The sequence below is a fragment of the Mesoplodon densirostris genome, chromosome 4 (genome assembly GCF_025265405.1).
Source record: "Mesoplodon densirostris isolate mMesDen1 chromosome 4, mMesDen1 primary haplotype, whole genome shotgun sequence".
NCBI classification, from domain to species: Eukaryota; Metazoa; Chordata; class Mammalia; order Artiodactyla; family Ziphiidae; genus Mesoplodon; species Mesoplodon densirostris.
The window spans coordinates 25563423-25577648 of record NC_082664.1 but is presented as its reverse complement, the minus strand read 5'-3'; the positions used below and the strand labels follow the sequence as shown (position 1 = coordinate 25577648).

At 40.2% G+C, this 14226-nt stretch overlaps 1 protein-coding gene across 5 annotated transcripts in view; it reads left to right on the top strand.

Annotated features, from left to right (window-relative positions):
- Positions 1 to 14226, top strand: part of NRXN3 (neurexin 3) — a 1648921-nt gene that overhangs the window by 566291 nt on the left and 1068404 nt on the right. For all 5 annotated transcript variants that reach the window (XM_060097971.1, XM_060097970.1, XM_060097973.1 and 2 more), the window contains 2 exons: positions 6670 to 6873; positions 13040 to 13066. In XM_060097971.1, coding sequence (XP_059953954.1) covers positions 6670 to 6873; positions 13040 to 13066 — 231 coding nt within the window. The remainder of the gene's footprint in view (positions 1 to 6669; positions 6874 to 13039; positions 13067 to 14226) is intronic.

Here is a 14226-nt window from a genome sequence, read left to right as displayed (position 1 = left end):
GTGTATTTTGGAAGCTTTGTTAGAATAAAACACACTTAGGGAGTGTATGAGGCCAGTAGCTGCATGAGTGAGCAGGAGGATGTCTTGAAGGTACAAAAAGAGAAGATGGTGAGGTGGGTGATTGTTTATTGGTACTTTGCTTTCAAGGCTGGCCATGAGAGTATCTTCTCTCTACAGTAGATGGCTTAAGGGCCAGTGGATAGTGCTAGGAAGTCTGCTTGGTATGCTATGTGCAAAGTGAGACCTGGGAAGTCTGCTACATGAAAGCACATTGCTAGTTGCTTATAGTACTGTATTGATGTCAAGGGACCCATTGCATTCATTAGCAGCATTACATAGATTGTGTTTTCTAGTGCTTTTGTTTTATCCCTTCCCTGTCCATGCCTACCAATCTGGCTTTCTCCTTTAAAACTGTAGGAAATGTAAATGGTGTCACTTCCAAGTTTGTGTAGGTAAGAAGAACTTCTCTGTAGCATTTACTTTCTACAGTCAATTTTCCCTATAATTTTCACTTATCTTCTTGATTAGGACCTCATCACATCTAAAACAACATATGCTTATAATAACATTAAAGAACCCTCAGTTTTGATTATTTCCTATCTGTTCCTTTGGTGTTAGATGCAATGATTTGATTATGAAAAGAGGTAGGAAGATGATAGGGGAAAGTTGCCTACCAGAAACTCTCTTTCAAGTTAAACAGAAAAGGGTATACCAGCCAAATAATCATCAGCCATAAGTAAGGAAACAGGCACAACTCAGTGTCGTAAGTCTCAAAAAATAGGAGCAAGATAAATGATTCTGAAGCCAAGTTAAGAGGAATGGTCAAACATGATGAGGCTGCCAACCCTGCCTGTGTTCCTCAGGTACAGTACTGTCTAGTTGATAAAAAAATATTGAGAATTATCCCTAAAATACCTTTATAGAGGGAAAGAAATAGATTGAGTAGATGTTCTTATCTGAGTGAAGAATAATGGGAATGTATGTAAGAGGCAACTGCATGTAACAGAATCAAACAACAGGACTGAGGATCAAAAGAGATGTCAGCAGGGCTAAAGGGCTCAAAAGTTCTAATGTATCATTCCCACCATCATGGCCTTGGGATGCACTCTTCAACCAGGCTGTCTTAGAGTAGAGGACATTTAACAAAGCTTCAGAAATGACAGCACGGCTCTGAAAGCTAAATGAAGGTTACACACAGTCTCGGCTGAGCTCTTCATTTCTCCCATCCATTTCCTTCCACATTGCTATCTGTCAGCCTACAGGAAAAAAAGTACATAGAACTAAAAATATGAAGCCATTAAACTGTAGATGACTCTGGGAGCCAGTAAATCACTGAAACTATATGTGAACAACTAGAAACTCTGGACAGAGCCACCTGAGTATGAGCAGGAAAGACAGTGACATGACAGTGCAAATAGAAAACATCAGGCAAATAAAATAAAAAAAAACATAGGTATAGCTTAGAAAACTGAAGGAATTTGATCTAGAAGAAAACAAACCAAAGGACAGAAAAATTTCCCATGAGCTATATAGTCTGTAGCTCATTTGCACTGTAGAATATTTTAAGAGAATTTAATTAATGGTACAAGAATTCAAAGAAAAAGTAAAAACAAATTAAATGAGTGAATGGAAAAGAGAGACTGTATATGGAATATCTGAGAGCCAAAATATGATCACATAACTTATTTGAAATAATTAGTAACAAAAGGGGTGCAGAGAATACATGGCTAAACATTGAGGTATTGATAGAAGGAAAATGCTTCACAGTGAATGCTGATGAAAAGTCAAAGAGCAGAAATCCATAATAAAGAAACTAAGAGATATGGAGGACAGACAAGATAATTGGACCTCGGAAACAGAAAAACTGAGTACTTTAACAAAGAGATTACCTAAAGGCATTAAACCAGAAATTTGTTCTTAATATAAAGAACTGACTCTATAAAGTTCAAAATAGCATGATGGGTTCTAAGAAAATCAGATATAGTATATTCAACACTGAGATGTGTATTGATTATGTCATTGGGCTTCAAGGAATAAAATAATATTCTTTAGGCATCTATACAAAATTTACATCATTTACCACCTATGAGACGAAATGTTGGCATTATACAATCTCAAGAACAATAAATCAAAGTGTATAAAATTCTGCATGAAATGAAGTGTGACTCAAGAATTACACACAGCCATGATGTAATTGAAATATCAAGAGCACAAATAGACTTTCACAAACATGAACAAACTTTGGTAATAATAATACTAGTGAATTCTTTTTAAAAAGGTGTTACCATATACTTTGTGACCACCTAGAGGGGTGGGATAGGGAAGGTGGGAGGGAGACGCAAGAGGGAGAGGATATGGGGATATATGTATACGTATAGCTGATTCACTTTGTTATACAGCCGCAGCTAACACAACAATGTAAAACAATTATACTCCAATAAAGATGTTAAAAAAAAAGAAACTGATGGGTATGTTTAAAAGAAAAAACAACAAAAAATAAAATAAAATAAAAAGATGTTACCATAAAATCCAAGCACTTAAAAGGTGAAATAAAATTACTTAGAAATGGAGAAACTGTGGCAAAAGGCATGGTGAGAATAATGACCATATTAGAATATACAACAAACACATAATGATCATACACATTATGAATGTAGAACAAAGAATACAGTTGATAATATCCTTGGGTTCCATAGCCATGGACTCAACCAACTTTAGATCAAAAATATTTTTAAAATTCCAGAAATTTCCAAAAAGCAAAACTTGAATTTGCCACACTGGCAACTATTTACAGAGCATTTACATTGTATTTAACACTATTATTTACATAGCGTTTTTATTGTATGAGGTATTATAAGTATCTAGAGATGATTTTAAGTATATGGGAGGATATTTGTAGGTTATATGCAAATACTGTGCCATTTTACATAAGTGATTGAGCATCCAAAGATTTTGTTGTCCGCAAGGGGTCCTGGAACCAATCCCCCAGTACCCTGAGGACAACTGTATGTGGGTATCAGAGGTTCCCAGAACCACTCTCAATTTGAATATTTCTCTAGAAGCACTCACAGGACTTGAGATATTATATTCATGGTCATGGTTTATTACAGCAAAAGTTACAGAGTAAAATCAGCAAAGGGAAAAAGCATGTGGGGCAAAGTCTGGAGGAAAACAAGCCCAAGCTTCCAAGAGTACTCTTCCAGTTGAGGTGAACAAAACGTGTGCTTAATTTCTCCAGGAGTGATGTGCAACAATAAATGCAAAGTGCTACCAACCAGGGAACCTCACCTGAATCTGGAGTCCAGGAATTTTTATGGAAAAAGATATATAAGACATTTGTAATAATCAAAATAGGGAACTCTAGAATGGCTGGATGAGGAACTTAGCAGATCTCCCCAGTGAAACAACCATTTAATTGGTGAAAATTATTAAAACACACACAACCATTTAAAATCTCTGAAAATTGTTCTAAGGACAGACAACAAATGGAGAAACATTTATGTAAGAGATCTACTAAATCTCACTAAGAAAAGTGACAGCTATGGTATTTAAACCACAACCTGCTCCCTTCTCCTACCCCAGCCCTGCTCCTTGTTCTGGAATCTTCATTCCAGGTGGTTATGGCCAAGAAGACAGGATCTCCCTCTCCAACCAGTTACACTAGGACTACAGTTTCACCTCAGATGGTCAGGCTACTGGTGCCTCTCAACTCTCCCCAGTTCCATGTTGCAGAAGCAATATTCCTGATAGGCACAGCCAAGAGGAGGGCTCACTTCTCCTACTATTCTCCAAATCTCCATTCATAGAGCAGAAGCTCTATCCCAGGTTCGGCATGTCAAGAATATAGGGGCTCCAATTGTCCCTGCCCCAGCTTAGTCATGTTTCCTGTTAGGAGGGGCAAGCTGAGAAGACCAGGACCTATCATCTTCCTCCCAGGCCCACTTTTAGAATGGGAATGTCACTCAGGGAGAAGTGGGCCACTGTTTCTGCACACAACTGGGTTGAGTAGTGGCACAGAGGTTCTGCTCTAGGGTAGATGCAAGTTATTAGGATGAAGAGCTCTAAAGCTCTGCCTGGCTGTTTAGAACAAGGATTAGAGAAGTTTATGGGTAAAGGACTTTTGAAAATAATGGTGATCTTGGTCACTATCAATTCTGAAGGGACAGGTAGGTCTATGATACTAGCAGCAATGAGTGAAATGGCAGACCAGAAGTTTGCTAATGTCAGAAGTTTAGCAAAGAGAATCAGGGGTAGAAGAAGCCATGGAGGTCTAGATGGTTGTACACATTTGCTGGGATACACCCACTCAGAGCTAATTAGAGGAGGAGATGGGGAAGATTTGAAAGTATTACCAAGCTATACATACATCCATCAGTAAGAGGAAGAGCCTATTGGCTCAAGGGGCTTAAGTACAACCTCTTAACTGACTGAATGATCAGCTGCTTTTAGCCAGGGGATACCCCTAGGAGACCAGGCTTAAAGCTAAAACCACACTTATCCTTGGTGGCCTGGAGGACTGCATATTTCCAAGACTGCACCGACTCAGGAGTGACAGGAGGGGCAACTTCCAAGTACTAGTCCCTGGCTGAATGTGAGGCAAAGTCTTAAGCTTACTGAACTGTGAAAGCAGTCTCCAAGTCACACAAATCCACCAGGTAATGAGTAAAAGTTAACTGACCAAGGGGGCCTAGGTATAATAGTTGAGCAATAAGTGGCTTATACTGACCTAGGAACAACACCTAGGAACACAGGCTAAAAGATAAAAAATGGAAAAATATCTGAACAAGGACATCAGAGCCTTCACACTGCTGGGAAAATATGTCACAGAATTAGTTCACCCAAGTCATTAAACAAATAAATGAATGAACAAACAGAAAGAAGTAGCCCTGGTGGTGGTCAGGGAGGGGAGAACAGTATCCAGACGTGCTACAGTCTGTTATCTGGTAAATAATAAGCTTATTTAAAAAAACCTCTATAAATATATCTGCGCTCTCCTTTCTTCACTTCATAAAAAGAAGTTTTTATAAAGCAATAATTATAACAATGTATTTTTGAGTTTGAAACATATATAGACATTATATGAATAACAATAATAACACAAAAAGGAGGACCAGAAGAAAGCTATGTAAGAGTAAAGTTTCTGTATCTTACTGGAATTAAGTTAGTATAAATATGAAGTAGATTCTGATAAATTAAGATGTATGTTGTAAGCCCTAGACCAACCACTAAGAAAGTAGCTCTTAGTTACTTGGTTATTTAATTAAGAACCATCAAAGGAATTAAAATAATATGCTAGGAAATATTCACTTAAGACAAAAGGAAGTAGTAAAGGAGGAAAAGAGGAACAAAATAGGAGAACTGGGGACTTCTCTGGTGGCGCAGGGGTTAAGAATGCGCCTACCAGTGCAGGGGACATGGGTTGGAGCCCTGGTCCGGGAAGATCCCACATGCTATGGAGCAGCTAAGCTCGTGTGCCACAACTACTGAGCCTGCACTCTAGAGCCCACGAGCCACAACTACTGAGCCCACGTGCCACAACTACTGAAGCCCGCATACCTAAAGCCTGTGCTTCACAATAAGAGAAGCCACAGCAATGAGAAGCCCGCGTGCCACAGCAAAGAGTAGCCTCCTGCTCGCCTCAACTAGAGAAAGCCCGCACGCAGCAACGAAAACACAATGCAGCCAATAAATAAATAAATTAATTAATTAATAAATTAATTAATTAATTAATTTTAAAAAGGAGAACTGTGTAAGTACTATTATGTCAGCATTTCATGATGTGGTCTTTCAACACTCAATAATCTGATAGTTTTTAGATCAAATAACTTTCCTTATTTAGACTTATTTTCCATTGAATAGTATTCTATTCATGGTACCCCTTGTGTTTGAAATCTTTTAAGCAAATTAATATGAATTCTGAAACAAATTTTGTTTCAGCTGATTCCTATATTAAGTTTTTTGCTTCATCACCCTCCCCTTAAAAATACTATGTTAATAGTAGAACATACTCACCAAGATACACACAAAGGTATACATTGAGATACATACTTTATTTTGTACCATTAGGTGTTTAACTACATATGCACCTGATATTTGTTCTCTGGCACTACTAATATTGACATAAAGATACATTCATTTATGCATATATTCTTCCATGATACATATCCAGAGAGATAAAAGTGGCCATTGTATGCTGCTGCTCTTTTCTTTTTCTAGCAGCACTCTGGCAAGAATGTATTTGTTTGCTGAGGTGGTTATAAACTGCTGCTTCCCTCCTGTTCTTCATGAAATATTTACAGGACTCAAGTTTTGTTCAGTGTCTTGTTTTGCTTTGTCGTGTCTACAGCATACATAATTACTGCCATTTGTGAGGGCATTTTCACTTTTGCAAAATGCCTTCACATCCATTATTTCATGTGGTACCATTGACAAGTCAGTGAGTGTGGTAGGGCAGGGACCAGTGCCATCAGATGCCTTTTACAAATGAGGAAATAGAGCCTCAGAGTTTAAGGGGTCTGCATACAGCTTATAAGTGGCAGTGGAGGTCTAGCAAGCACAAGCCACCTGTCTACTAATTTGGTGCCCTCTCCTTCGACTGTGCTTACCCTGGAAGCAGAGGCAGACTCTGGCATCCTTCACCCTGACCATCCCCTCCTTTCTTCTCTGCAGAGGCATCCATCCTGAGCTACGACGGCAGCATGTACATGAAGATCGTCATGCCCATGGTCATGCACACCGAGGCAGAGGACGTGTCCTTCCGCTTCATGTCCCAGCGAGCTTATGGGCTGCTGGTGGCTACTACCTCCAGGGACTCTGCTGACACCCTGCGTTTGGAGCTGGATGGGGGGCGCGTGAAGCTCATGGTTAACTTAGGTATCGTATGAAGTACCCTCTGCCACTCTGTTTGGGCTTGTCTTCCCTTTCTTTTCTGATTTTCATTGGTTTGACTGAATTCTTTGTTTGTTTCTTGAAATTTAGCTGCTCACCTCTTGTTTAATAGGCCAAGGATAAATCCCCACAGCAACAAACACGTTCTTGTTTCTGCATGAGGTTTTGATGTCAATTTCTGGTTTCTGACAGTGGTGGTTTCTTTACTAGAAGATTTGTTTTCTAAGTTTCCTTTCTTGGTTTTTTGAATCGTTTAGCTTTGTGTAAAACACGCTACTTTGGTCCATCTTTTGATCAAGCACATTCCCATTAAGTCCAACTCCTTGGTCACCACTCAAAACAGTCAAAGCAGAGGACAGGGACAGGGCATGAGTTGGAAGCAAAATGGGAGGGTGGTGTTTGAGAGAACGAAGCCATGTGAGTGGGATGAGAAATGCATCGTTTGAAGCTCCACAAGGACTGTTCACATGGGAAATTCTGGTGGCCTTGATGACACTAGTATCTCCTTATATTTACTTTCTCCTAGTGGGGAGCACAAGTCACATTACTTCTGTTGTCCCATTGGGGAAAAATTCTATAAGTTCAGAGTCTGTGACACATGGAAGGATGGTGTGGCTCCTGATATGTATCCCTTCCTCCTTCCTGACATTCCTACCCTTACTAGACAGCCCTTTTGATAAAAATTATTAAGTCACACTGTTACCAGTTACTCTGTTCTTATATAATACATATCCAGTTTTCCTTAGTGTTGAAAAATTATGACAGTTTCAAATTTGTAGCTTTATTGAGAGAGGACCTGTTCTTCTACTGTAATTACCTATAATGATACTTTGGACATCCCTCTTTTATGGCCTCACATCCTCTCTGGTTGCTGACCTTCTTGACTGGATTCTAATCAATCTTCTATGGAGAGTGAGGACCTCTTGGTTTTTGGAAGGAAAAAAAGCAATCTCTATTTCTGCTGATTCTACTCAGTAGAAAGTCAGTGCCCTGTGTGTTGACAAGATTAGTGATACAGCTGCGCTCAAACTTTCTAAGCCTCTGATTTGTTTGGCTATGTAGAATATGTTTAGATACACAACTCCATCATAAAGATGTCAGTGGAATGGCTTGTCAGAGGCATGGAGAAGACATGATGGACAAATGTATCAGATGCAGGACGATACACAACCCTAGATGTCCTGGTGGGAAGGTGGGAAATCAATACCAGTCTTATCTGCTGTCAGGTCAACTAGTCACTCTTGAAAAATGACGATACAACAATCCTAAAAATCTCTAGGACACAGAAGACTGTTTTGAGCAGTGGCTTGTTTAGTTGTGTCTCTCTTTTTTTTTCCCCAAGTTGCAGCTTTTACAACACTATGCCCTTTTTCTTTTCCAAGCACATTTGATTTCTGTTGTCAGTGTGTCTCTTGGTTTTTCTTTGGTTTGTGTATGTGTGTGTTTGGTTATTTTGGGTTTTGTTTTTCTCTTTTGCTAGATCTTTGTGGGTGTTCTTGAGTTTCCAATCCTCCCCACCATCAGCCATGGTAAATCAAAAGATGGTATTCAACCCTTCAAAGGCCCAAAGCCTGCGGCCCGCATAGCAAACAGCCTTGAGAACAGAGTGTACTGAGCAGCCTGCAGGGACTGGCATTCCCCTGTCCCCCTCACCTTCCCCTCCCTACACCATCCTCCCCACCTGAAACCAACCAACCAGAGTGCATACCTGAAACCACCACCAGTAGCCTACTGTCAAGTTCTCTGAAAAACAACAGAAGAAATAAAAATAAAAAAATAATGCCTCCCACAACTAAAACGAAAACAAATGTGCCCTCCTAACTAGCTCACAGAAAAGAAGATAGGGTCAGTTTTTAACTGTCTATTTCAAAGTAAGACAGAGCCAGAGATATAAGGAATATTCAGCCCCATGGGGTCCTGGGGAAATGCACTTTTTTTTTTTTCCTTTTTAGATGTTGTTTTGTAAGATTAGAAGGCCAACAATGACAGGTCTCACATCTTAGAAGGAAAAATGGAGGTGGAGAGAGATAAAAGGGGATGAAGAAAGAGATGAACAGGTGTCCTCTCTCTCTCTGTCTCTCTCTCTTCCTCTCTGTCTCTCACACATACACACGTACACACAGTCATGGATCCCAGGTGTATTCCTAGAAGCATTATTTTTTGAATTTTAAACTGTCACGAAAATCTGGGAGGTGTGCTTTTTTTTTTTTTTTCTTTTTGCGGTCTGCGGGCCTCTCACCGCTGCGGCCTCTCCTGTTGCGGAGCACAGGCTCCAGACGCGCAGGCTCAGCGGCCATGGCTCATGGGCCCAGCCGCTCCGCGGCACGTGGGATCTTCCCGGACCAGGGCACAAACCCGCGTTCCCTGCATCATCAGGCGGACTCTCAACCGCTGCGCCACCAGGGAAGCCCGAGAGGTGTGCTTTTTTAAAAGACTCTGCTTTTGCCTCCTGGCTCCTTTCTGCACATGATCGGTGTAGCTCTCCTAAGTTGAGGCGTCTTAGGCAAAAGAGCACTGTGCTTCTCTAGAAACAATGGCCACTTCTTTTTTCCCTGAAGGGTATGGTTCGCCACAATGACTGGTTTGAATTTACTTTCTTTCAAACCTAACACAGAAAACTGAACTTAAATTCCTTGTACATGTGTACACAACTCTTCATACTCATGCTTTGTTTGAAGGTTCTCTTCCCCCACTCCCTAGAATATAGCCCTTCATAAATGCTTTTTTTCTCTGTGTCATGAATTCATATTACCCTTTTTTTTTCATGATAGTAGAAGACATCTCCAAGCAGAGTGCGCATTTACATACACAATCCCCAAAACTAATTTCAGAGGATCCCTCTCTCCATGTAAGTTGTGTCTCTTTTCTAGCACAGGCACGAATGATATTCCAATTTATTTCAAATTGTTCACACATATAAGGTCATGATATAAATGTCTGTATTTTTCTGATGTAACGTGTCTCTTAAATATCAAGGGGACTAGGATTTCCCAAGGGCCTTGCTTTCTGAGATAGCCAGCCGTGGCAATAGCAGCCATGAGCAATGTCCAGCTACACATAGCACGTTTTTAAAAGCTTTAAGGTTGGCCATTGACCAATCATATTTTTATCTCTTAGTATTAAAAGATATAATAATTTTTAATATTATAGTATTTTTAAATATTTTGAAAACCTTATTTTAATCTCACAGTAACTTTCTGAGATAAATCAATAGTGTTTTTATGATTGCTTGATAGATGTGAAACAAAGAAAGTAGGTCACAGAGGTGGGACTTACCCATGTCTCTAAACTACTCAGTCATCATGGGTTGTCCGTTACCTCCACAGATCAATACTGTGGATCAGTGATGTGACAGACTTAATGACTTCTAACTGCTTTCATGATGGTCACCTTTTAAACATGCATGGAAGGCATCTTTTTCTTAGTCCTTGGTTTGAATTGAGCCATACAGCAGAAAAGTCAATCAGTATTGGTACAGACTCATTCATGGGCCTGTAAGAATCCTCAGCAGAATGCAGGCAACCCTTCTTCAGTGGTGGAGGCTTGTAGGCAGTGCCATGCAGCTTGGTTAATTGCATTCAGATTCTCCAGATGTTCTCTCTCTGGAAACATGGACTTGCAGACTACTGTTTACAGTATGCATCACTGAAGACATAAAACTCCTAGAAACATTCACGTCTTCCGTGCTCAACCTGAAGCTCATCAATATAGAAAATAATAATTTCTCCTTATTTACTAAAATTAAATGAAAAAACTGAAACAGAATGAACAGCACACACACACATACCCACATCCCTCAAATACCATGCCAAGGCTCAGGCAGAGAGAGGACTTCGGCTGCTACTGGAGGTCTAAAGGAAATTGCCTTCCCAGGTCAGTTCTTCTGATTCATTTTTCATTAAAAAATACATCATCACTATCAAGAGCACCCTCTCAGAGCCTGTGAACAAGGAACTGGGGTAGATTTTTCTCCTCAAACTTATTCTTCAAGTAAAGTAGCAAAATAATTTTTCACTTCTTAACATACCCAGTTGTCTGCTATCTTGAAAGCTCCAAGTCCTCACATTGTTTTAAAGACACCATTCAGTGCATGGAATCACTTGAGTGAACCCAGAAGGACAAGCCCAAGCCAACACCTCTGCCTAGTCCAGGTCCTTGACTAAGAATACATCCTCAGCAGCACAGACACCAAAGCAGAAAACCACTTCTTGTTTAAAGTTCTTGGGGTTGTTGCTTTAGGCTCTTTCCCCTTCCTTGTCTGAAGCACGCCCATACTTCTGCTTCCCCTCTTTTTGAATCCACCAGTGAGGGGCATTTCTCCAGCCTCGGGGGATGGTAGGCGAACCGGCAGCTGAGGCCCCACTTCTTCCTCCCTCCCTGCCCTCCCCTTCCCCAGTCCTCACCAGGGGCATGGCCTCCTCTGTCAGGTGATCGTACCAGTTGCTCCAGGGCTGTTTGCTCCCACTTTTCTGTTGCGGTTGACGACACATGACAAACCTAACCGCACGAAACCAAACCCAGATTTTTCTCAAGAGATGTTCTTCTGGGGAACAAATAAGCTTCCTTTCCCCTTCCTCAGAATGCTTGGGTGCTATAAATTGCTCCTATCTGGATTCACGTAGTTTCATTCTGCCTTGTCATTTGCCACTGGTTTCCTTCTCACTTGCTTAAAATGGTTTTCTTCAGGAAATTCAAATCGTGGCATTATCTTCCACAAGTCCTCCAAAACTATTGGATTAACCTTAGCTAGAAGAAAAGCACAGTTTCTAACTGTATTTTTTTCCTGTAATTTTCTCCTTTTCTGTATCGTTTTACTTCTGCCTTTTAATGTCCGGCTTTAAACAAATTCTTATAGGAATTCCCACAATTGAAAACCAAACTTAGGTTCAACTGGGCAGCCTGGTAACAGTTAACCTGAGACATTTCTCTGACCATGCTGCGCAACCCCTACTAACACCCATTGACTCTGCTCTAGACCTTTTATGCTGTGTGTCCCTGACTCCAAACAGATATTAATAAAAGGATAGATACTCTGATCTCTGGCACAAAATACCTTGTCTGGTGACCAGCACAAGAAAATTAGCCACCCTTTATTCCCTCTCTTTCCCATTAAAAAAAAAAGAATTTTCTTGCTTCAAGATGCAGGATCACAGAGTGAAATAGGTAGGATGTCAAAGGTGCCCAAGACCTCCTCCCCATGTGCCTGTCTCGCCTTCTCCTCAAATGCTCTGGGCGCTTGATTCAGTCTGAGCATTCAGGCAGGAAGACGGAGATGGGCTTCATGAGGGGGTTGGTCTGGGGGCCTTTGAAACCATAGCAGAGACCCCAATCAATTATGATAACATCATACAACTCCTTTTAACCAGCACCCGAGCCCGCCTCTCTAAAATCTGGGATGGGTGTTTGTGCGGTTAGCTGTTTGCAAGTGGCCATTTTATGACAGAAAATGACCAGGTGGTGTTAACCCTTTCCTTACCTCTGAGGATAACGGCAAATCTGCCTGCATAAATTTCTATAGCATTTGGGGCCTGACCTGAGGAGAGAGGGTGGAGAGAGTTTGGTTTTAGAAAAAGAGAAAGGGTTAAATACTGCACTGAGAAACTTCATGGACAGATTTTTTTAAATGATACGATATGTCAGACTGGTGATATATCTTTGAAATACTAAAACAAAAATTGTCTTGATGCTACTTTTAAAGATAAATTTTAAGAAAAACCAGTTGTAGAGGGAAACAAACTAAAACCTACATTTGGTGGGGAAATTTTTGCAGTATTTTCCAAGTTTAACAAAATTAATATATCAAAGTCCAGTTTTGAAATACTTTATATAAGCAAATCGGACTTTTGAAAGAAAAAAAGAAGCCTACTCAGTGTCTATTGTGGATATATATGTATACCAGTATATATCTCTATACATACGTGTATATATATATGTGTGTGTGTGTATATATATATGTATCCAACTTTACTAAACAATATACTGTACATATACACCCACCCTTAAACTTGTGCATACTGTATATATATATATAAAATGGCCACATTTCTTGCGTGTGTCTGTCCCCGGAAGGGTGGACTGATTGTTTTTGGATGTCTGCAGCTGTTACCTTGAAGGATGCAATTTCATCTTTCATTTATTTTTCCCCATCTAGACTGTATCAGGATAAACTGTAACTCCAGTAAGTTTTCCCTCAAGTTTCATTTTGTTCTTTGAAAAAAAAAGAAAACTGACTTTATTTTGTTTACTGTTTTATGAGCTGTTTTTTATTTGAATTATTTTATTTTTTGACAGTGGAGTTGGGGGGAACTGGGGTTGACAAGCTGAAGGGCTGGGGTGATGGTTTGGGCTGAGTGTGGCCCAGGGTGTGGTTTCAGAATTGCGGCAGGTCCTCTCTTCTTTCCTTGCATTTGTTCTATATGCAGAAAAGGAGGAAAAGGGTACCTGGATAATGACATAGTTTGAAAATGAATTGAAATGGTAATTTGTTGTTTTGGGAAAATAACTCTCAGGGGTGGACAGAAAGCTTTAGAGCAACCAGAATGCGCTTCTCCACTACCAAAAGCTTCAGAAAATGAAAGCAAAGTTCATGACCCACAAGGTGGCTGCCAACTCTGACATTTCTTTCTTGGCATTTATCGCTGTAGGTGTTTTTTTTTTCCCCCTAAGGAGGGTGGGCAAAGCATTACTCTTGGTAATAATGCAACATTTTAACCAAAGACTTGAGATACATTCTAGCTCTTCTGAATAAAGAATGACAGACTGTTATTTTTACCTTATTCCATTCAAATATTCCACCTCTTGAAGAAGGGTCTTAAGGAGGAACAGGCTGAATGCTACTCACGTATTTCTTCCTCTGTCTCAGAAGTGCACATTAACTGGAGTCATGAAGTAGGGCAGTAGGAGGAGAAAGAGGAAAGATGGGCATGAGGGAAAGAGTAGAACTAGGTGATAAAAGGAAGAAAGGAAGAAATATACTTTGAGCTCTATAGTGTGTTATATTAGTGAAGGCAGCTAAATAACAATTAAGCAACTAGGGTAATTGGTTAGGGTGATAAGCTACAATAGACAATCCCAGCATTTCAATGGCTCACCAAAAATGGTTTCTTTCTTGTTCGGGCAAAGTCCAGTGTCAGTTGAGCAGTTCTCCTGGTCAGCTCTCTTCAAAGAAGTAATTCAGGCATCTAAGATTCTTCCATGAGTTGGGTTCAACAACCTTGGAGTTTTTCACTTCCCGTTCTATCCATAGGGAAGAGAGAGAGAGCTTGGATAGTTATGCAATATGTTTTATTGCCTTGCCTGAAAATGCCATACATCGCTTCTGCTTATATTTTGTCAGAC